This window comes from Macrotis lagotis, chromosome 4, assembly GCF_037893015.1.
Source record: "Macrotis lagotis isolate mMagLag1 chromosome 4, bilby.v1.9.chrom.fasta, whole genome shotgun sequence".
In the NCBI taxonomy this organism is placed as follows: Eukaryota; Metazoa; Chordata; class Mammalia; order Peramelemorphia; family Peramelidae; genus Macrotis; species Macrotis lagotis.
This window is the reverse complement of record NC_133661.1, coordinates 1460679-1483968: the sequence shown is the minus strand read 5'-3', so window position 1 is coordinate 1483968 and position 23290 is coordinate 1460679. Positions and strand designations below refer to the sequence as shown.

At 57.4% G+C, this 23290-nt stretch overlaps 1 protein-coding gene across 6 annotated transcripts in view; it reads left to right on the top strand.

The window, feature by feature from the left end:
- INPP5A (inositol polyphosphate-5-phosphatase A) overlaps window positions 1-23290 on the top strand; it is a 193827-nt gene that overhangs the window by 136773 nt on the left and 33764 nt on the right. For all 6 annotated transcript variants that reach the window (XM_074232115.1, XM_074232118.1, XM_074232117.1 and 3 more), the window contains 3 exons: window positions 2606-2658; window positions 3326-3445; window positions 13697-13781. In XM_074232115.1, the coding sequence (XP_074088216.1) occupies window positions 2606-2658; window positions 3326-3445; window positions 13697-13781 (258 nt within the window). The remainder of the gene's footprint in view (window positions 1-2605; window positions 2659-3325; window positions 3446-13696; window positions 13782-23290) is intronic.

Here is a 23290-nt window from a genome sequence, read left to right as displayed (position 1 = left end):
GGTTGTTTGGAAGAAAGTTGCTCCTTTGTGGGAGAACCTTCACCCCTTTGTCTTCCCCCTCCTTGGGTATGTGCAGGCAGAGGGGGTCCGTAGGTGGGGGTTATCTCTGTGAGGGTCCTTCCAAGCAGCCTGAGTCTGGTTATCAGCTCTGCCAACCTGCCCCTGGCCTTCACCAGGGTCGAGCAGGGGCCGACCACCCCAGGGGTTGCCCCGACTCTTTAGAAGTGGACCTCAAAACCAGGAAGCCCCTTTTGTCCACTTGTGTTCCCTGGGCCCACTCTGGCCACAGGGTCCAGGCCAACCAGGAGAGAGGTATCCTCCCTGGGGGGAGCCCACTCTGCGATTGACTGCTCGATGACTTCTCTGGGCCATCCCAAAGCCTGAGGAGGATGGAGGGCCAGGCCAAGAGTCTGGCCACTTTGTGGTTGTCCACAGGTAGGAGTGAGCAGGGTCCGACCCTCGCAGGCCCATCCCTCAGAGCCGGCCTTTGATGCTGACCAACCTTGGTGTTCTGGGAGTCATCATAGCCTGGCTTGTTGGGACGCTGAAGGAGAATAGAAGGAGCCCCCAGCAGGGGGGCTGGACTCTCGCATGCCATGCTAATGTGTGGGGGTCTTCTTGGGAGAGGGGCCTGGTGGGAGTAGGCTCTACAGACTCAAACCCCCTGACTGCTGCCCCCAAGCTCATAGCTCGTTTGTCCCTGTGCTGCCCTCAGAGTGAGCCAGAACCCCTCTCAGACAAAGGCCCCATTGGGGGAGTAACCAGATCTGGAAACATGTCAACGGGTGAGATTTTTTTTTGGTGCATTTTTCCCATGTCCTGCCAAGAATCAACATCTGACTGGGTGTTGTGGTGAGGGGTAGTGCACCAGAGAAGCTCAGGGCTGGACTTGGAGGCAGAAATCTGGGGTTCTCTTCTCTTCTTGGACACACTCTACCTGGGGGACCATCCGAAGTCCCTTGCAGGGCCAAAGCCGCCTCCTCTGAAGGTCGAGTTTCCATGGCGGGCTCTCTGGACACAGATGGCAGACTCCCTGAATTCACTGGTCCATCTGCAGGGATCTTTCAGGGAGGGGGCTCATGACCAAGGGTTTCTCATCTGGGTCACCTTACTGTGTTTCCGGTAGAGCCATCCCAGGGAGGAACTGGGGACAATCGCCCTTATCCTGACCCCCCCCCCCCCGCCTCAGATTTGGATGGGGAAGGAGCGAGGTTGGGTCTGGGAAAGGGAGGAGGAGGGGGTGTCTCTGGGGAGAGTTCATTCTGTCCCAGACAGGCCTTGACTTTGTTTACAAAGGTCCCTAGCCTCACCTCTTCCTGTCCAAATTGGAGTCCTGTTCTGGGCCCCACAGGACACCCAGCAGGCTAGATCTGGTAGTATCCATCCAGGATGAGCCCTCCTTTGGCCCCGGCCAGCTCGCCATTTAATTCACTATGATAAAGCGGGGCTCTGGGCTGGCCGTGATCAATCAGAGCCTTACGTAGTTGACCCCCTGGCCCGCCCTCTGCAGAGTAACGCATCAGAATATTTATTGAGCTGCGCACTCTCCAGGGATGCCGTGCACATCCCAGGTCAGGAACAGCTGCTTTCCCCAGGGACAAAAAGGTCTTAGATCTGTGCGTCATTTCCAGATTAGGCCTGAACCATTGATGATGTGTGAGGCTGGTCGGGGGCTCCTGGAACCCAGGAAAGATGAGGAGCAGCTTCCCCAGTGGCTCGCAAAGTTCAGGGCAAGGTGGAGAACGTTGACCCGACCTCCTGCCAAGGGTCCCCATCACTGGCAGACTGAGGTCCAGGGCAGGGGACGATGTCATCAGTGAGGCTTGTGGTGATCTCAGCCTCCCACTGCCCCAGGCTAGCCAGGCCACACCGGCGGTGGCATCCTTTTGCGTTGGTCTCTCTGAGTCTCTGCTCCAAAGGGCTCGGCCCCGTGGCCTGCCGTTGCCCCATGGCCCACCGATGCCCCACAGCCCACCAAACACCCCACGATCCGGCTTCCTCACTAGAAGCACCGGGAGGTTCTGGACCCTGTGGCCAGGGTGGGCCCAGGGAAGAAGAGACACAAGAGGCTTCCTGGCTTTGGTGCTGGCTTCTAAAGAGTTGGTGCAACCCCACCTCTCCTCTGCTTTTGAGCATCCAGTGACAGTCTTCCTAAGGAGCAAGCATTTATGAAACACCTACTATGTACAAGGCAGTCCAGAGGGGCTAGGGACAGTGGCCTCCATGGTCTTCCTTTCCCTGGGGCACAGCGCCTGTCCCTGGGGGTGGCAGAACTCCTGGAGGCAGGGGTGGGGAGCAGGGGTGGGTGTGAGCCATTGTGGCTGCTGCCCTTCCCCTAACCGCCGGACAAGATGATGCCTAACTGTCCAGAGGGGACCTTGCAGATTATCCAGCCCCTCTGGTCACTGTTGCCCTAGGCTGTCTGGAAGTCAGGAAGCCAGAATTTGAATCCAGACCCAACTTCCAAATCTTCATGCCTTCCTAACAGGTGTCCCCCCTCCCTCCCTCCCTCCCTGGGTTTGGGTCCTTGTCGTCTCCCGAGCATCTGACTTTTCTGCCTTTCTATGAACTGACAGACCTCTCATCCCCTGTGTTTGTTTTTCAGTGCAAATGGTCCAGGAAAGGCTTCCTTCGGACGAGGTGGTGCATCTCGGACTGGTACGTGGCGGTGGGGGGGCCCATTTTCAGGACCAGTGGAGCACTGGGGGCCAGTGCGCTGCCACCAGGGCCTCTCTGCCAGGACAGAAGGGGGTGAGGGAAATGTTGCCTGAAGTCATTCCTTAGAGAGGGGCTGCCCATCCTGGAAGCCCCAGGACTGGGGGGGGGTTGGAACAGCCCTGACCAAGCCACCCCCAACCCACGGACCCACGTCTTAAGCCCATGGAGCTAACCCGAACCCGCTGAGCCTTGAGCTCCTGCTCTTGGAATGCAGGCCACGGCAGAGCAGCCACGTGGTCTAGCGTCCTCCCAGGGTCTCGCACCTCCGCGGGGTGTGCGCCTGGCAGACAGGAGGGCTGGCCTCCTGCTCCACCCTGTGGCCACCAGAGCCCACTCTGGGGCGCCCCACCCTTGGTCCTGGTTTTTCATCTGTAAAATGGTGATGAGCCGCCCACCTCAAGCAGCTCTCCTCTCGTTGGTGCAAAGGCCGGCCGTGGGGTACCCTGGGGCTTGACTGGAGGGTCTCTGAGCCCCCTCCCCCGTCTCAGGGCAGCAGACTTGGGTGGCCCCAGGGATCTGATGTGGGGGACTCTGAGGGGACTTGGGGGTGGCTGTTCCCCAGGGCGTGGGGTGCACTCACTTGCCCCTTCTCTCCCTTGGGTTGCAGTGCCTTCGACCTGGTGAACATCCACCTTTTCCATGATGCTTCCAATCTAATTGCCTGGGAAACAAGCCCCTCGGTTTACTCCGGAATTCGGCACAAGGCCCTGGGTTACGTGCTTGACCGGTGAGTGTTGCCAGCGGGGGACCCTCCCGGCCCCGCATGGGACTTCCCCAACTAACTTCCTGCGCTCACTCAGGTCACTTCCCGGGCCGCAGGCTGGCCACCAGGCCCTGCTCCAGGCTGGCTGGCGTGGGTGCCTCTGGTTGACATACCTAGCGGGGACTGTGCAACCCTGAAAAGGCACAGAAATCCCCCAGGCCCCAGAGGCTCTCTGGGGTGTTCCTACCGGTCCCTTGGTCTCCCCTGACCTGTGGGGGTGATGACTGGGAGGAGGGAGGGAGCACTGTGGGCAGAGACAAAGGGTCTCTTTAGACCTCAGGCTCCTCCTTTGAACAGTGGTGATGATGGATACCCCTCCCTGGTGCCCTGTGGCCTGGGAAGCCTTCCACCCCCTACCCCCACACTGAGGAGACCCTACTGCCCCTTCCCTGGATCTCGGAGCCCCACCACTGTAACCCCCTTCCCTTGGCCAGGAGACCTGCAGCCCCCTCCTTCAGTTTCTTGGGCTAGAACTTGCCCTGGGGCTGAGTTCTCCCTTCCCCCCTGCACTGTCCTTCCTGACCCCCAGGGAGCAGCCAAGAGCCTAGGAGGGGATGGTTTCAATAGCCAGTCACCAGGAAACCCCTTCCCCTTTAGTGTCCCTGCCTCTCTTACAGTGAGGGGAGGGAGATGGTGTGTGACCCCTACCCCCACCCAGAGTGACTGGAGAGTTTGGGAATCCCCCCCTGGGCAGGGGGGCTACCCCTCTCCAGATCCAGTGCCCTGGGCAGACCGCTGGCCCACCCTGTCCAAGTCAGCCAGCCTCCTGCATCTTCCCTGAGCCGGCTCCCAGCTCCGGGGTCCCACCCCCTGGGAGCCACCCTGTAACCTCCCAGCCCCCGTCTCACTGACCCTCCTGCCTTACCCAGCTGGGTTCCGTGCTAAGGCCAGAAAGGAAAGATGAAAAGGCAGCCCCCTTAAGCAACTTAGATTCAGAGAAGGGGCCGGGGGGGGCAGGGGGCATTCCTTGTTGGGGAGTTGGGGGGATGCCTCCCTTGTATGGTGGTGATGATGGGGTACCTCTCTGCCACCCCCTCCCTGGTGCCCTGTGGCCTAGGAAGCCCCGCCACCCTCTTCCCTGTACCTAGTAAGCCCTGCCTTTCTCCCTTTCTCCCCCACCCCATGCCCAGGAGGTTGTAGCAGGTGGGGAGGGGGCTCTGGAAAACTTCTCCCAGAGAGTCTGGAGTGGGGTGTGCAGGCAGATTAGGGATATGATTGTACCTATCCCCCTCCAATCCTCCTCTTCCTCTCCTGGCACAGACCCCCATCTCTCAGGCCCTCTGCTCAGCAACCTCCTGGGGTTCCGGCGCAGGGCCTGCTGACTGTCCTTGTGACCTTGCTTCGACTGCCCCCTCCCCCCAAAGTCTCTGCTCCTCCCATGCCCCACCCCGCTGCCAGGAATAGTCGCCTCAATAATGGTTGTATTAGTTTGGTAGGTGGCGATTTATGCACCAACTGAGGTCCCTGGAGAATGAAGCTTCTTGAGGGCAGGGGCCAGGGGGCTTTCAGTCCCAGTGTCTGTTGTGGTGGCTGGCACATGGAACTGTAGGTTTAAATTGTCTATTCTCTGTGCCTCCACCTGGACACTGCCCATCTGCCCTTCTTCGGGATCCGATTCCTGCCCATGTTGCCCCTGCCCACTGATGCCCTCCCTCCTTTGGAGGCTCTTAGGGACTATTTCCATCTCTTGGGGGCCATTTTTACTTGACCTCAGTCCAGAGACATCCTCTGGTCAAAAAAGTCTGGGTGGCGCTCCTCCCAGTCATTCTGGCCCAGGCCACACCCAAAAGGATCCCTGGTGTCATCCAGCCAAACCCAGGCTCACAAGCAGCCCCTTCCCCTGCCAAAGCCCTCAGCTGGGGATGGTGCAAGGCCCCAGTAGCCGCACCGCACCCCGCCCCCAGCCCCTGAGCTTCTTCCTTTGACCTGAGGAGGGAGGTTCCTGAACGGGCCGGGCCAGAGACCCCCCACGATGTCCCAGGGAGTGCGGTGCAGGGGCCGGGCCTGCCCACTGTGGGGCCACGCATCATTGCGATGTAACCCCCACCACTAGGCTTTCGGGGGCGCGAGCAGTGCCCGGGCTTTGCATTCCCGTGAATTGACCCTTTGAGAGCTCAGCCAGCCGGAGCTGGGGACCTCCAGAGCGCAGCGCGGGCTGGTGAGCACAAAGGGGGAGTCGGAGGCGCAGTGAATAATGGGCAGCCCCTCGCAGCTGCCACCAGCAGGATCCTTTCTGCTCTGCTGATGGGGGAGGACAATGCGGAGGAGCTGCCTTTGACGGAGCGCCGCCACCAACAGTGTCTCCATTCAGTGGCTTTGGGAATCCGCGGGCCATTGTGCCCCGCGCTTCTGCGGGAGGCAGAGGCAGGGATGGGAGGCCAGCTCGAGGAGCCGATACCGGCGGCGGCTCCAATTCTTGGGGGCCTCCCCCTGACCCGAGGCCTGGGCTCCCCTCCAGAGCAGGGAGCTTCCCCACCTCATGGATCCACCTGCGCCTTTCTGCCCACACTGGCCCTCTGCGGTGGGGTCTACCTTCTAGAGCCCTCCTTGGAAGGAAAGAGCGGGAGGAGGGGCAGGAGCTCCTGCGCCATCCTCAGGTGGACACGGCCGGGCTGACCCAGCTGCCTGCTGAGCGCAGGGAGCGTTTTCAGATACATGAGGGAGACCCCTCCCGACATACACTCACGCTCATGGTCCCCCATCTCTCCCCACACACACTAGCCCTCACACACTTATCTTCACACTCCACCCCCACCCCCATACATGCTCACCCTCACCCACATTTATAAACTCACACTCACCTGTACTCCCACATACACTCGCACACACACATAGGCTCTGATGATTGAGGAGAGCCGCCCTGGGCGGGACGGCGTGCTGCCTTCCCAGAGAGGACCCCCAGAAGTCCGAACCTCCAGCGTTTCCCTGCGGCTGCCTTGGCTCCAGGGAGGTGGGGGCCCCTCTACATCTGACCTCCTCCCCCCACACCCTTGGGGCTGTACAATTGGGCTCTTTCCCCACTGATGATGGCGTTCTTCTGGCCCCCTTTGGCCGTGGGGCCAGGCCTCGTTCTGCAGAAACCCTTTTCCAGCCCAACTGTGCTATCCCAGCATGAAGCACCCTTTGTGCCCATCATCATTTTCTCACAAATATAGTCCATTGTCAGATCGCCGGAGTTAATTTGATCAACATTGGAGCATTTCACTTTTGTGGCCGCTCAAAGGAGCTGTTTCATGCCCATTTGGGGCATTCAAAAGAGATGATTAGCAGAAAAATAATGTGCCCGTGCACAATTGGGAGCAATTAGTTTCCCAGGGAGCGGCGAGTGATGCACGGCCTCCACACAGCTCCCCTTTGTCGCTCTGGGGACGGTCATCAGTCAACTGTCACCTCGCCTCAAAGACCCCTCCAATCTCAATGTTTCTCTTGAGCCTTTTCCCAGAACGGGCGGATGAATGAGCCAAAGAAAAGCCCCTTGGTCTCTAGGCAAAGGAAAACTCCCCTCGAAGGATGTGGGTCATTTCAGAAGCCCCCTGAGTCACTGCCGCACCCTGGCCACTTCCCTCGGAATGCAAGGGGTGGGGGTGGTGAGGTTGTGTGTGTGTGTGTGTGTGAGTGTGCGCATTGTGTATGAGTGGGTATGTGTGTGCAGGTGAGTGTGTGCGTGTGTGAGTGCATGTGGGGCTGAGTGTATGTAGGTGTGTTGTGAGTGTGTGTGCATGTGTATGAGTATGTTTGTGTGAGTGTGTGGGGGGGGGTGGGAGCCTTCTCTGGTTCCCTCCTACAATCCAGCACTCTCCCGCCCTAGAGCCCTTCCTTCTGGCCACTCCTCATTTAGACTCCTCTTCCTCACATCTGATACAGATAGATCATCCATGTTTTATCTATGTCCCTGGCTTATCTATCCACATATGTACACGGCGTTTGTCCTCCATTCTCAAAACGGACCGAAATAACATCACTGTATTTGTGACAAATGACCAAGTGTCCAACTGACTGATTGGACCAGCATGAACCCGGGATGCTCTGCCCTGGTTGGGCACCCATAGTCCACAGAACCCCTGGGGTGCTTCCTCCATTCTGCCTTCCTCCTGGAGGACAGCCCCCTCTCTGGGTGGTCCTGGGCCAGGGTCTCCCATGTTAGACAATTGTTCTAAAGTTCTTCAATGAGGCCTTCAGGATGTCCCGGTGTGGCCCCCCCTTGTGAACGCTTGGTCTGGGGGGAGTTCTCCATAGGATAGTCTTTTGGACCTTCTAACAATGTGTCTGGCCTATGGCAGTCATGCTCTCTTGAAATCATGTTGGAATGCCAGGCAGTTTCGCCAAGAAAGGTCCCCGGGGTCTGGCATCTTCTCCTGTCGGATCATCTGCAGATCTTCCTAAGACAATTGAAATGGAAGCAATTCCGTTGGCTGACATGATGTTGATAGAGCATCCTGGGTTCCCAGGTCTACAGCAGTGAGGTCAGCATGGCGCCTCTGGACACCTGAAGTTTGGTGGTCAGTCAGTCTACTCTTCTCTCTCGCCCTTTCTTTCAGACTCTCCCAAGTACTGAGCTAGCCCTGGTCGTGCATGCCAACCTCACTCTCCATGGGTCCCTCCCTGGAAAGAGCACTGTCTCCATGTGCCATCCCTGATGGTTCCACATCCGGATGTGGTGGCGCTGGTTGATGGAACCCCTGGGTTCAAACAGCAGAGAATGGATCTCTCCTCTGTTGCATCTCATCCTCATCTGCAAACAAAGGACCCCACACCAACCTCCTTCCACTGGAGTCTTGGCTTTACAAGTGGAAAGACTGACCATCGGTGTGGTAGCTGCCCTGGAGGCCACGCACAACTCAGTGAAGCTTGGGAGCAGGAACATAGCCTGATTTCCCTCCCACACTCGCGAGACTGGCGTATGATTCCAATGAGCTTCTCAGATCTCTGCAGACCCCGGGGGTGACCCCCTCTGGGTGTTCCCAGAGACCTCTCTCTTTGGAGTCATTCTGTTGTCCCCGGGAATAAGAAATGAAATGGAGCATTCCCCAAAGCAGCCCCATTTTCCTTGGGCCTGTCTCTCCATGTGTAAGGAAAGGAGAGCAAGAGACTTTATGAAAAGAGAAAAATGAATTAGGGGAAAATTAGAAAGGACACCAGGGGGGAGGTTCCTCCCAACCTACCCCCTCACAAACCAAGGAAGGAGACAGGCAGTCATCGAATTGGCATCCCGCCCAGCGTGGGACCTCGACCTGGACTCAGAGATGCTTCTGAACCAGGGCTCCCCTGGATCTTGAGTTGTCTTTCCCAACAGGCCTAGGATTAGCACAGTGATGAGTCCCACATCCAAAAGCGTGCCTTGTTTAGTTTGTTCCATTGGGCATGAAAACAGTGCCAGGGCAATGCCCAGGGAGCCAGAAAGGGGTGGGAACCACATTAGATGTTGCCACTCTCTATCCTTGGGGTCGTTGCATCTCTGCATCACTCGCCTCTTCCCAGGTGCACCCAATCTATGGTTGGGAAGCCCTCAGGACACCCTGACTTTGCCTCTTGACTGTTGGATCAGCTCCCATTGATGCACTAATGGTGACCAACTGTTGAGAGTCGTTCTGTAGCTCCAAGTGAGGAGCCCTTTGGTGGTTGGTTTGGGGGGGGCAGGTTCCTCACTTGATCCCGAGGAAAGAAAGTCTAATTTTATATACAAGGGAACCTCTTACCAAACTAGGGAACCTGTCTTCCATTCCATTCCAAAGAACCCCTGTAGTGGCACCACATAGAATGACCTTACACAGCTCCTTTGAACATTGTCTATTTGAACCAGCATCACCTTACTCTAGGGATGAGGGGGCCCAGAAGTACCCCATGGTCACGTGTGAACTGTGCACAGGTCCTGCCCTTGCTTCTTGAAGAAGACCCTGCCATCAGGGAGGTGATACTTTGATGGCAGATGAACTGGATTGGAATGAGGGGAGCTGGCCTAAGGTGCCAGTCTTGCTGCCTCCTCTGGAGCAATCTGGGTCCAGTGGATGGATCAAGACAACTGGAGATAGTCTTGGATGTGAGGCAGTCGGGTGAAGTGATTTGTCCAAGGTCACACAACTAGGAAGAGTTAAGACTCTAAGGCTGGATTTGAACTCAGGTCCTCTGTCTCCAGGGCCAGTGCTCTCTCCACAGTGCCACATAGCCCATAGATGTTTCATAATCCAGACTGGACTGAGGCAGGGGAAGGGCCTGCTGGTCAGCCACCACCTGGTTCCAATGTGTGGGTGCTTCCAGCCTTGCTGTGGTGTATCTCCCAGGAAGACAAGCTGCTTCCTTAGGATGGGTTGAAGGTTATTTGGACACACCTTCCCTTCTGAAGGTTCAATTGGGGGGGGATGAGGGGGAGACCTCCCCTCCTGAGAGCTCAGTCTTAGAGAGAGATGAGGGGGAGACCTCTCCTGAAGGCTCAGTTGAGGGGTGGGGGCTGCAGCACCTGCCACTGTTACAAGTCCTTAACCTGTAGCCTCCTCTGATGCCAGCAGTGACAGGTCCTTCCATCACTAGCCCCACTCCCATTACATTAGGCGGCCGTCAGTGTCGCAGACCCGTCAAGCCAGAGCAAGGCAAGATTTCCAAGGCCTAAAAAATTGATTTTTATAGCTCTTCTTGTATATTAGGTATATAATATTGATGTGGTCCTTCTTTTAGCCTTAATAGCTCTTGACAAGGGAATTAATTTTCAAAAACACAGCATTTTTCCCCCAAATGGCCCCATATTGGAATTAAAAATGGCCCTCCCAGCTGAGGGTGGCAGTTCTGGCGAGGCATCAGAGCCCTGATGATTGCCGGGGCTTTCTGACAACTGTTTTCATCTTGTTGTGCGACCTTTGAAGATTGTGGGGGTTATTAATTGCCTCTGGCTATTCTCTCAGAGAGAGCCGGGACAGAAAGATGATGAAGTTGAACCTTTTAATGACAGGATTACAGCGCCAGAGACACGCCAAGGAAAACACTTCCATGAGGTCATTGCGGCACACTTAGCCTGTCACTGTGCAAGTTTGCCTTGGGACTGATTGGTCTTTGTGGACTCGGATGGCCAGGACCCCAACCAGAGGCCTGGCTGCAGAGCAAGACCAACATGGGGGGGGCAGAATCCCAAAGCCACTTGGCTCCACCTTGGTTCTTCCAGACCCGGTGGGGCCCCTGTGGTCAGGGAGCCCCAGCCAAATCTCCCCAGGATTGCCCCTCCCCAGCAGGGGCCGTCCTCCCTCCCATCCCTTCTCTGCCCCTTGCGGCTTGTGTGGCAATATGGGTGCACGTCGATGGGGCCCACAGCGTGACCCCCGATTTCTCCCCCTCAGCCACTTGGCAGAGCCCACCATCCCCGTGGTAACCTCTCAGTAACCTTCCTGTCGCTGGCACTGTCCCCTGTTTGGAGATGGCAGGGGTTTCTCAGTGGCCTGGCCCGGGGGGTGGGGGGTGCATGTCTCATTGTCTCCACTCTCTGAACATTTGAGTGACCACAGCACACACTAGAACTTTCTCCTTCCCTCAGGACCAGTTCTGTCAGGGGCCCACCAAAGCCCACCTACCAGACAGCATAACTGCAGGACCACCAGGCTCTGCCCTCTCCCTTCCCGCATGGGGAGTCTGGCCACCGACCATCCTCTGAGCCCCCACCACATGGGCCCAGTCGGGCTGGGGAACGCAGGCTGCAGAGGCCCAGGCCAGGCCGCCTCCCGCCTCTCCTCTGCTCCGCCTTAGGCCTCCCGACAGGGCTGGGGTCGGGTCGGGTTTTGTTTTGTTTTTAAAGGAGAGAAAAGGTCTTTTGAGGAGCGTCAAGCAGGGATGAATTGGCCGGGGAAGCATGTTTATAGACTGAGCTCGGAACTTTGTCTTTGTGTGGGAATGTTGGGGCCTGGCCGGCCCTGCCTGAGTGACCTGGGCTGCGCGGCCGAAGCGGCGTCCCGCTGGGGCTGGGGCAGCACCGCCCGGACCTCCCACCGCTCCCCATTCAACGCCAGCTTCCTGGAGATAATTGCTCCCGTCCCCTCGATGATGTCGGCTCCCCTGACAAACAGCAAAGTCAACTCTCACACCCAAAGCCCGAGAAGCGCTCGAGGAAATTGCCATGTAAACAGAAGGTTGCCTTCTGACCCTCCGCCTGGGCCTCGGCTTGGGACAAAACCCGCTGGGCGATTGCATTAGGCATGGCTATTAGTGGCATGATGTGCCGATCCTCTGCTACAAAGTGCCCATGGGAGTGGGTTGAGCCAGGCCAGGGCCACTGGCTGCCTGACGTCCCCCCCTTCTTCCGTGGTTGGCCACACTCTCCCAGGCAGGTTCCTGAGCCTATGTGGGCCCCAGGGCATGTGAGAGGCATCTGCACAGTGGGGCTGTGTTGGGGGTCCGTCTGACCCCTGGTTCTCCTCTACACAGTGTCTTGTCTGGGTCCTTGCCTTTCCCATTCCCAGGCCATGTATGTCTTCAGCCTGTTTAGTTCAGACAGAGCCCCAGGAGAACCACAGAAATAACAAAGGGGCTCCAGGAAAGCTAGTGACCTGAGGGATGTGGTGATGGTCCAGTGAAGCAGAGGAAGCCCCCCCCCCCCCCCAAGCTGACCTGTTCGGTCCTGGTGATCACTGACGCAGGCAGAGGGAGTTTGGCCCTGTGAGGCCAGCAGCACACCTGGGCGGGGGCTGTGGGTGGGGAGCATCATCCACACGGTCAGACTTGGTGGGCATAACTGTGAATTTTGCAGAACCACTTTCCCCCTTTGTTTATTGTAGGAGATAGTATAGGGACAAGTTGGGGGTGAAAGGGATGGATGGGAGAAAGGCTTTAGCCCCCAGGCAAACACACACCAGAAGGTGCTAAGTCATCTCTAAGCAGGCTTCTCATGCTGCCCATTAGGATGTGCCTGGGTGGGGGCTGTGCCCCTCAGGGGCTCCCCATCATATGGGGCCTGGCCCCCAGGGGTTCCCCCATCATGTGGGGGCTGACCCCTCCAATGGCCAGCCCCTCCAAGCCTATGCCTCAGAAGAGAAAGGGAAGGCAGGGCCTTGCTCCTCATGGTCTTTGGGAAGGGTCTTTGGAGCCTCCCGGGCCACATCATGGTGGTCCCTGACCAGGGGCAGACCAGGGGACATGCTGCCTTTTGTGTGGATTTCTGAAGGCAGGCACAGGCTGTGGGCCCCAGGATGTGGAATGTGGGTGTGGAGGGTCCCTGGGACCCCAACCCAAGCAGGTGTGTGGCCTGGATGCTGCAGAGCCTTGTGAAGGGACATGCACCCACTCCAGGGCCACAGAGAGTAAAGGCAGTGGCCCAGATGGATCCTGCAACCTGCCTCCTAAGAGAGGACTGGGAGGGAGGGGAGCTTTTGTGGGGGGTCAGGCCTCAGCAGCAGCCCTGAGGAACCTCTGCTATCCTGTTTTCATCTATTAATGTGGACTCTGGGGTTCAGGGACTGACAGGGGATCCATCAAGGTTCTGAGGGGCTAGCCCTCTAGGGAGGGTTGGCGAGTGCTCCCCATATATCCCAGAGGATGCCTCCCTGCTCCTTCTGCCAATTGCAGCCTTTGAGGCCCTCCTCCTTTCTGGTCTCCCCACCACCACCCCAGAGAGGGCAGGGCCATTGAGGGCATCGAATTCTCCATCTGTCTACCCTTTCTGTCTGGCTGATCCCTCTGGGTGGAGCGGCCACATCACGACATCTCTGCTTCTTCCCTCCTGAGACCCTGGGGTGGTCCGGGCTCCAAGACCTCCCTCTTCGGCACTGGTGCATTCTGCATTGAGCATTGCCAGCTGCTGGCCTGGCCATGGACCCCCAACCTCAACTGTGGCAGCTCCCAGGATGACCTGGGGCTGGGGGGGGGGTCTGCCTGCCTTTGAGGCTGAGGGAGGCTCTGCTCCATCACCACAGTCTTGGCAGGTCTGGGGTGAACAGTAAAGAGTGGCCCCAGGGGTCCTGAAGGTGGGGGAGAGGGAGACCATCCCTCCCCCTCCAGTGAGTTCCCTGTCCCATTTCCCACACCCTCCTGCGGCAGAGGTTGACCCCGGGCCCATGTCTTCAGGGGAGTGAGGGCTCCTGGTGCCTGGGGTCTAGTTGGCTCTTCTCACTGGCCCCATTGAGCCACCTCCTCTGGGAGGGCAGACCTCTGGACCAGCCTGGCTTAACCAGGCGTGGGCCACTCTAGGCAGGGGTGAGACCGGCCAGTACTAGGGGTCTGATGAGTCGTTTTTCATTCTTTCAGAATCATCGACCAGCGGTTCGAGAAGGTCTCCTACTTTGTCTTTGGAGATTTCAACTTCCGACTGGACTCCCGAGCTGTGGTGGAGGTAGGCTTGTTCTGGGCGTCTGGGGGATTGGCTGGGCTGCGTGGGGAGCTGCTACCTCACCAGACTTGGTTGAGGCAGCTTTCCTGAGGGTCCCTCCAGGTGCACATTCCACTGCAACATCCCTGATAACCCTTCATGGGTTGTCCAATTAATTATTGGTGCCAACCCTAGCTTCCTCAGATGTATATGGGTATATGTGGAAGGGGGAGACAGACAGACAAACTTCCAAGGCTCCATGACCCCCTGGCAGGAAGAGGAGGCTTCCACCCTCTGGCTCTGCCAACTTCCCTGCTAAGCTTGGGGTCTCCATCCTTCCTGGGTCCAGTGCCGAGGCCTCCGAAAGGGAGTCCTGTAAAGCGAGGTTGGGGCAGAGATCAAGCCACGCTGCTGTATAAAATTGGTCGGTGGGAGACGGCCAGATGGACCAGTTGGCAAGCCTGCCCCAGAGACAGCCCCGGCCCTTCCTGACTGGATTGGGGTGTGGGTAGGGGGGTCTCCCCAGCCTGAGTTTCAGGTGCTCCCCACATCTATGAAGTCAGAGGTCCAAGGAAAGAACAATGGTCAGGCCCCATGGGGAGTTCCAAGTGTAAACCCCCCTTCTCTTCTCCCCCCTCAGCCTTGTTCCCTTCATCTCTGGTCGCCCCCCTCCCCCATTGGCCTCCACCTCTGTGGCTAGAGTGGTCGTCAATCCATGTGCAGGATGAGAACCTGAGTCATTCCCCCCAGGGCTCAGGGCCAGGGCTGACCACTCTGGGTACTGGCTGCCAGCCAGGATGTCCTCCCTGAGACTGGCCAGCCTATTCACAGATCAGAGCCACCACCGAGGTCACCAAGATGGAGGTGTCCTCTTCTAGTTATGACCCAGAAGTCCCACCCTTGACCGCCCTAGTCTGTCGGTTCTGCTAAGATGCAGTGCTCATTCTTGGAGGAGCTTGGGTTGGGTGTATGTCTTCCCAAACATGTCCACTCTAGGAAGACCCCACAATGCAGTGCCATTTTATGTTTGCGTGGTGAAAGTGGCATATGCTGCGATTGGTGAGCTTGACCCCCATGAAAGATAATATAAAGAATAATGGGGAACCAACAAGAATGATGAGCCTGTAAATCCTCCCAGGCTTCCTGGTGACATCATAAACTCTCCACGCAGGGCTGGGACAAATGGAGAATTACGGCCGTGGCTATCTGGGTGTCCCTTTATTGATTAACTCAGAGGAAGAGTTATGGCGGGCTTCCCTATTAAATACGGCATCTTGGAAACATGTAATTGGAGCGCAGAAGCTAGATTAGTTTTAGGAGACCCACTGGATGGGCTCCTGAGAGTCGTCCTTGGGGTCTGGACCATGACCCAAGAATGGAGGCTAGCCCAGCCCTCAGGGAGCTTCCATTCTGGACATTGCCCCCAGGCCCCTTGACCCTGGGGCTCTTCCACTGATCGTGTCTCTTCCAGAGCCGATGCTCAAAAACCTCAGGAGGGGAGGAAGATGGAGAACAGGGGCAAAAGTGCCAGCCCCCCTCCTCCCCCACTCTGGCTGAAACCTGCCTCTCAGAGAAAATTAAGGAATGGAGAATCCTAGGTTTAGGGGAAGAATTTCCTTGGGGGCTTCTCCAAGTGGAACAGGAAGGATGGACAGATCACAGCTTGTGGAAGAGTCCCAGACCAGGCCCAGTGGGGGGGGGGCTCCTCCCCCCTGGGGGCATCCTGTCCCCCATGTAAACATAGGGTCACTAATTAGGCTTTTATTGATCCTCCTCGAGGGTGCTTTACTGGAAGATTCCCAAAGTCCTCCAAGGCCTATGTGGTTGTGGCCTGTCTTCCTGGCCCAGGATCATGGGCCCAGGACTCGAAGACCATGGGCTCTGCCCCATCCAGGGAGTGACAGAGGCTCATCCAGCCCCAGCCCCACCCTGGGCTGGCCTTTGCACCAGCTCTGCCTTTCACCCTGAGTCTTCCCTCATGAACTTTCAGTCCAGCCAGCCCCTAAGGTGGAGGAAACTGGGACGAAGTTCCATTCAATTTGTCTGATTTTCCCCCCTTTTCATTCTCCACTTGCCCAGAGAAGGGAGCAAGTGGCATCTGGCCCCCTGGAGGTAAGAGAATCAGGTGTGTTTCCCAAAAGGAAGCAAGTGGCTGGCCCACTTCCCAGAGTGGTGCTGCATCTGCACCCGGTGACATTGGGGAGTCAGGTGGCAGAGCTCCAGCCTTAATTGACAATAAAAGCCATCATCAGCATCACACATTTATAGAGTCCCTTCCTGCATGCAGGTCAATTAATAGAAGAGAAATCATTAGCATTCCATATAGAAAACATTTTTATAGGAGCCTTAATTTAAACTTGTATTGATTGTTTCATGAGGAAATTCTCTTGTGATGTGGGAAAATCCAGGCAGTATCAATCAAAGGAGCACTGGGCTCCGGAGAGGCAGACCCCCTGAGGGGCCCAAGGTACCCGGGATGGGACAAGATGGTGGGGGGAGCAGGGCCTTTCTGGAAGCCACGGCAGGCTCCTCCAGCTGCCATTGACACACCTGCCTTAACCTTTAGAGGATTCGATGACGCCTAGCAGCAGAAGTTTCCCCTTTGAAAGAGCCGGCGCTTCTGGACAGATCACCTCCCAGAATCTTCCTTGGGGTATGAATGGAAGGGTACAGATGGAGGTCCAAACCCTTAGGAGGGCGCAGGCTGGGTAGCCTGAGGAGGGTTGGCTCAGATGACTCCAGGGGACTTCGGCCTCTGGCTCCTCTTCCTGGCCTGCCTCCCCAAAGGCTCTGCCTTTTGCCAGGACTCCAGCTGGAGAGTCAAGGTTCCCCGCACAGATGAGCCCCTCAGAAGGGTGAACTGCTCGCCATCTTGGACCCCTCCAAGTTACAGCTCCTAGGATGATTTCACTTGGGAGAACTCGCTGTGGCATGGCATCCTCTGAAGACACAGACTGGAAGCCGGTCAAGGCTGCTGCCCCGTTTGATGTCTGCACGCCACTACCCACTGAGAGTGGAGCTGGCGCTTTCCCAAGACAGGGAGAAAAATCAATCGTCCATAATTGTATTGTTTGCTCAAGAAACATATAAATGTGTCGGCGATGTGCGCCTTGATTGGGGGTCGTTTGTTATCTGGGGCTGTCTGCCCTGCACTGTGTCAGCTGCCGGGCAGAGCTGGCCATTTAATCAGATATTATTTGCGCACAATTTGTCCTTGAAGGAAGCCAGTATGCTGCCTTTTGGACCAGCTCCGTGGCCGTATGGCCCTGTGGGCCAGGCCTGCTCTACAGTTAAAGAAACCAAGGTGGGCAGAGTCAAGGGTATTGTCCAGGGTCACCCAGCATGCAGCTTGCTTCCCCTCCTCCTCTCCAGTGGCATAGCTTGGCATGATCATGGAGATGGAGAAGAATGGACCCACAGGGCTCTGGAGCTCTGAGACCTTCCCCTACCTCTCATAGTGAATCAAGGTTGAGCTGGGGGAGGGGGCGGCCTCTCATTGGCAGCTCCTCGTTGGTGGCTCCGTGGGGTGCCAGGGCTTGGATGCTCCCCTTCTCTCAGGCTGCCATGATTTCCATGGGGCTCCTGGCCCTTGGAAGCTGACGGGAGCCTGTGTGGGTCCCCAGGACTGTGCCGGCCCCTTCTCTTGGCTGCCCTTGTTCAGCCCTCTTCTGACTATGGTGGAGGAAGCTTCTGGGCACTGCGGGAGGGACTCCAGCAAGACCAGGCTTCCATTTCCTGACACTTTGATAGACTGATGTTCAAACAACAAAATTCTGTGTTTATAAGATGGGTCTCAACTTGGGGGAAGGCCAGGAGCAACCCCATGGGTCCCATGTCCTCGGTTCTGCTGACCTGGCCCAGGTATACTGCGACAACCTATACCTCTGGGGCTCAATGAGGTCTATGGCTTTCACTGCTTTTACTAATCCTGAAAGTGAGGCAGAAAGTCATGCCGCCAGTCGGCATCTAAGACTGAATTTGAACTGGGGTCTTTCTGACTCCAGGCCAAAGCTCCGTGCCATGCCAGGAAGAACCCGGTGGGGGTGGCTCTCTTCAGCAGGAAGCCGGCCTCCCTGCCTCCCCTCCTCCCTCCCTCAGACAATTACCCAGCCGCTCCCCAGGCCCTCCTTCCACATGTGGGATGAAGATCAACCAGAAGCACAAATGAAGGTATGCCGCAGCTCCTCCAGGGCCCCCAAGTAACCAGGTGGAGGTAAAGGCCTTGCCAGACCCTTGATCTCACTCCTTCATGGACTACCTAGAGCTGGGAGGCCTCCCTAGGGCCCCTTGTCTGCCCCTTCATTTACCCAGGAGGAAGTAGGCCCCAGACCACCCAGGTAGCCAGGGCCCCCTCTGATTGAGCTGCCCCACATCCTTCTCTTCTCCCATGGAAACTGGGGGTTTGTGGAGGCCCAGGAGGCCCCAGGAGAGAGGGGCCTGGCCAAGCCCCACCTCCCTCTGCAGCCAAGGATGGGCCAGGGCTAGGCACCCCGTTTGCTCCCAAAGGAGAGTGTGGGAGAACTCTCGGCTTCTCTGGGGGAATTCTGGACAAGTTGGTCAAGGACACTTCACAGAGGCATGCCAAGAGGCTGACCTTTGGAGTCCAAGGGCCTGGGTTCGAGTACCCCTTGGTGTGACCTTTGCAAATCCCCTTTGCTTGGGTATGTTCTCCATTTGCAGCACCCAGGGGCATGGACTGGAACAGGACCTCATTCGGCTCAGTCCTGGGAGAACTAACAAGGGCCTTCTCCAACAAATTCTGTCCAGGGGTCTTCTCTCTGCCCATGCCACGTGTAGGGGCTGCCGGCACCCCATCCCTCAGCTGAGAGATGATCTCAAACTCTGGACCTTGGAGAACATCACTGTGGTCATTACACTGTTTGAAGGGGGTCTCCTGACCCAAAAGAAGGGGTGGAGTTGGCAGGGATGGGGAGAGGGACTTCTCAGTCTCCTCTGGGCCAGGGTCCCGAGCTCTCGGGTTCCCCTTTTCTCAGGCCACACCGGTTAGCCATTGGTGACAGAGCATGCCCCCAACTTCCTGGATCATAGAACCCACTCAGGGAGAGCAGTTGCCAAGTCATTCTGGGTTCAAGAGCCTTGGTGGGGGCAGCTCTACTGGGGCAAGTATTCAGAGCCCCCAAGCCTCCCTTGCCTCCCAGGCCAGGGCAAGAGATCTGATCTGGGGTCATCTACATGGAGATGATGAACAAAGCCAAGGGAGCTGATGAGGTCACCAATGGGGGCCCAGGAGAAGGCACAGAGCCCACCCTGAGGGGGACTGTGCCCCACTGAGGGAGCCTTCTCTATATTGTCAGGGCATTGGGTGCTCCCCAAGTTCACAGATGGCTTCCCAAGGGATGCTGGTGAGAGGAAATGGGAGCTGAGAGATGATTATGCCTTTGAAAATCCAACTGTTTTTTCATTTCCAAGCCCCCCAAGCTGGGCCAGGTCCCTGGAGGAACAGTCAGTGTATCAGCAGCCCCAACGGGCTCTGCCCATCCCCTTACCCAGCCCCTTGGCTGCTCCGCTGATATCCCCGCGTCAGGGCTGGGGCTGCCAGGCTTTCTGGCAAGATTCATTGGAGGTTAATTAAATCCATCTTCAAAACAACGAGGGGCCAATGAGCCGTGTCTTCGTCGCACTAGTAAATTAAAGGAGGCGATTGTTTGGTCTGGGAGCTGCTGCCTGATGACTGGCTCATCCTCTGGCTGCCGGCTTCCGGCCACCCCAGAGGGTCTCGGAGACCTCAGTGGTGCCCCAGCCCCCAATCTGTGCCCCCGGCCAAGATGGCCCTGGGCCCTGGGCCATGCAATGAATCTCAGGGCTTGGCAGCTTCCCTGATTTCAGATGCAAATTGAACCAAAAAGATGATCCTTGGAGGGCTGGAATTAAAACATACCCCACTGAAATGTAATCATCTGGGGCTCCCTAATAGACCAGCCATCATTCCACCAATTCATGCTGCAGCCCATGGGCTCAGAGCCGCGTGCGGCTACGATTGTTCCCTGGGCAGCTGGGAGGCTCAGCTGGACCACAGGGACAAAGAGGGACAGCCGTACCAGCGGCTCCCGTCCCCGTGTGGCCCGCGCCCGGACGGGCCGTGGCCACACCTGCCATTCATCACCTAGCTGACAGTGAGATGGACGCCCATGGACCCAAGAGCCCTTTGCTGGTTTTCTCCACATTTCTACACTAGCTGGAGCCTAGATGGGTGGCTGGGGTCTCTGCTCTGAGATGCCCCTGCGTGGGCTTACTGGGCAGGCCTGGGAGGGGCTATGGTCAGACAGTTAGAACCCTGGTCTCCTGTGGGGAAAGGGCAACATCTCCCCCTCCCCTCCCCTCTCTCTCTCCTCATCTTCCCTCCGCCAAGTGTACATAGGTCTCTCTCCCCGCCCTGCCTCCCTCCCTCCCATCTACACCGCTCAATGAGACCTGGGGGTAAGTGGAGTTCACCCATCAGGGCAAGATTCTACCTGAGAGTTGTGAGGGCATGGTCAGGCTTGACCAGTCATAAATGGGCAGGAGGATTATATCAGACCTTGGGAGAACCAGGGTGGGGGCAAGTGGGCATGAAGCAAGTGAGCTGGTTGAGTTGGGTTTTGGAACACAGCCAAGGATGGGGTTATGCCCATTTGTGGAGGCCTTGAATGCCAGCTGAGAAGTTTGCTGTAAGGAAGCAGTGGGGAGCAACAGAAGTGAATTGGGGTATGTTCAGCTCCATTCATGGGGCAGAAAACCATGCCCGGCCTGAAGGTTGGATGCCTTGATGGAGACAGTGCTCATGAAATTACCCAGGAGCAGCTGGGTCCAGACCCCAGACAAGCTTCTCCACCCCACCCCCACCCCCAGGAGGCTGTCTTCTATCTGGCACCATGGGCCCAGACCAACAGTCCTGGTCAAAGTGGGGGCCAGCGGGGGTCCACCATCGCAGGTGAGGGCCCCCGTGTGGCCCCCTGTCCTCTCCACCAGTCCCCGCCCTGAGATCAGGCCCAGTATGGACCCCATCCTAGAGGCCTTTCCTCTGCAGGCTCTTCCTTGCAAAGAAAGGATTCAGGTGGGGTCTGACTCAGAGCCTGAGCCCCCCCAGGATGCTGGGAGGGAGGACCTCCACAGGCTCCTGCTAGCCCAGAGGATTGTGCAGTCACTCAGAGGGTCTCTCGGACTGTCCTGATGAGCAGACATGGAATTGTGGTTGAGTCTGATTTTCTCAGGAGTTGGCCTTCAAGGCCCAGAATTTCTGATGAATATCCACTTGACTGGGACACACACACGAGGCCACATGATTCCAAGGGAAGAGAACTGATCCTTCAGCCAGGACGGGTTGAATCACTCTGAGACTGTTTACCTGACTTGCGACTGGAGTGCTTGACAAATGGAGGGGGTTGCCTCGAACAGAAGTCTAGAGGATGTTGCACCCTTGCCCTCATCTATCGGACTCTGTGAGGTGGCCTAGGAGCAGCCCTAGGACAGCGAGGACATCGATCCAGGCAAACCCCGGAGGGCATGGCATCAGATCACTCTCCATGATTTCCCCTCCCTGAGGACAGAGGTGGAGGCCTAGGGGGCCTCCAGGTGTCCCTCCAAGGCCCCCAGGAAGGACAGAGGACATGGACAAGGTTGATGGGAAGTGCTAAGATCTGCTAAGGTTTGCACCTGAGGCTAAAAGCCAGGTGATGCTACCAGCTGGTTGGCACAGGTGAGGCAGGCTGCCCCCCACCCCCCTCCTGGGCCCCCAGCAGCATCCCCTTGCTAAGCCGTGCTCTGGGGCTGAGGGGAGCAGGAGCTGGATGAGCCCCGGGGTGGATGGGCAGAATGGGACTGAACGAGACCCCTCTGTCCTCCCCAAAGCCTCCTCACGCTGCCCAGCGTCCGCGGGAGGAGATGGGGCTCTTGGTCACATGTTGTTTTCTGGAGCCACAGTTAACAATTTGTTAGGGACCCTGACATCAACATCTCATAATAGGGTCTTTTCATTAACTGCATCTCTGCGTCCGTCCCAGCAACTTGGGGACACAAGAGGCCCTTTGTGGGTTGGGAGAAAGGCTGCAGTGATGTCAGCCCCAAGGAGCCCCTGCGGTCTGGGCTTGCTCTCCCCTGTCAGGGGGCCATCCGACGCTCCTGCAGGGGCTTTCAGGGGAAAGTGGGGTCTGTGATCAGTGATGCCTTTGGGCCTGTCCTCGCTAGGACTGCAGGAAGGGCTCAGGAGCCTGGGGGGGGGATCATCGCTGGTGACCCTCCTAGCTTCCTGGGGAGCCTGGGGAGGGACAAGAGCCACAGTGAAGGCTCTGCCTCAATGGCATGGATGGAATGGATGAACCTTTTATGGAAATGTCTCTTTGTTCATCCAGCAATCCCCAGATTGCTTTTATTGATAGCCATCCCATGCAGTGATGCTCATGATGATCCATGATTCCTCAGTGGGGGCAGGCGCCCTTGTGCCATTGTGGTGAGGACATCCATCACGGGGCAGGCAGCCGGGGACAGGCTTGGCCCTTGAAGGACGCGGTCGGTGGTCCACCACCTTTGGTCAATTTAGCAGCATTTTCTGAGGAGTCATCTCATTTGCACCCTCAACATCCTCCTCCTCCCCCCATGCACCCATATCCCGCCGGTTCCCAAATCCAACCTGCCACCTTCCCAAGGTGCCATACACCACCTTCAAACCCCTCAGCTCCACTCTCCAGGCCAGAGCCCCGCCCCCCGCATTGAACTCCTTATTGGTCTTGCCATCTCACATCCACTTTAGTCGGCTGCTGCCAAGGTGGGGATATTGAAACCCCTGCTCAGGAATTTTCCGGGGCTCCCAATGACTTCTGACATTTAACGCATCTCATCCCACTCAGTGTAAGAATTTGTCTGGGAGCCATCGCCCCTGCCTGGAATGCCCCCCCGCAGTCCCCCTCCCCTCCTCCTCAGGACTCCGCTCTGGGCCCCCACTCCTTAGAACCCTCATGTCTGCCTTGTCTCCCCTCTTCTGTATCTGCATACTGACTCTGGGCGCTCCCTTTCCCCCACCTGGCAAGGGGCATTGATGGTCAAGCCTGGAGAGGAGGAAGAGAGGCCCGGCCAGCCCTCTGTTCTCACCAAGCAGCTGAACCAGTGCCCAGGGGCACAAAGACCCTAGCTGGCATGGCCTTGGTCCCCTCTGCTAGTGCAAAGACCCCCTAATCAGGAGGCACCGCCCTGCCAGGCTGCTGGCCAAACTGCCAGGTTCCGTGGCTCTCCCTCGTTCCCCATCTCTGCCCCTTCAGTTGGTCACTATGTAGGGGAGGCCCCGGGCCAGGGATGGTGGGGAAGGAAGAGATTGTAGGGGTGCAGAGGAGGAGAGCCAGGCTCCAGACCCAGGGGCCAACTGGCCAAAAATGAGCCCTCTACAGAGACTCTCCAGGCAAGAGTTAGCCGGACTCAGGCCTGAGAGAGTGGAAATCTCTTCAGAGTGAAGGGAGAAGGGAGTAACCATTAGTGCAGAATCAGGAAGCCCTGAGTTCAAATCCATCCTCAGATGCCTGCGAGCTGAGTGACCCTGCGCAAGA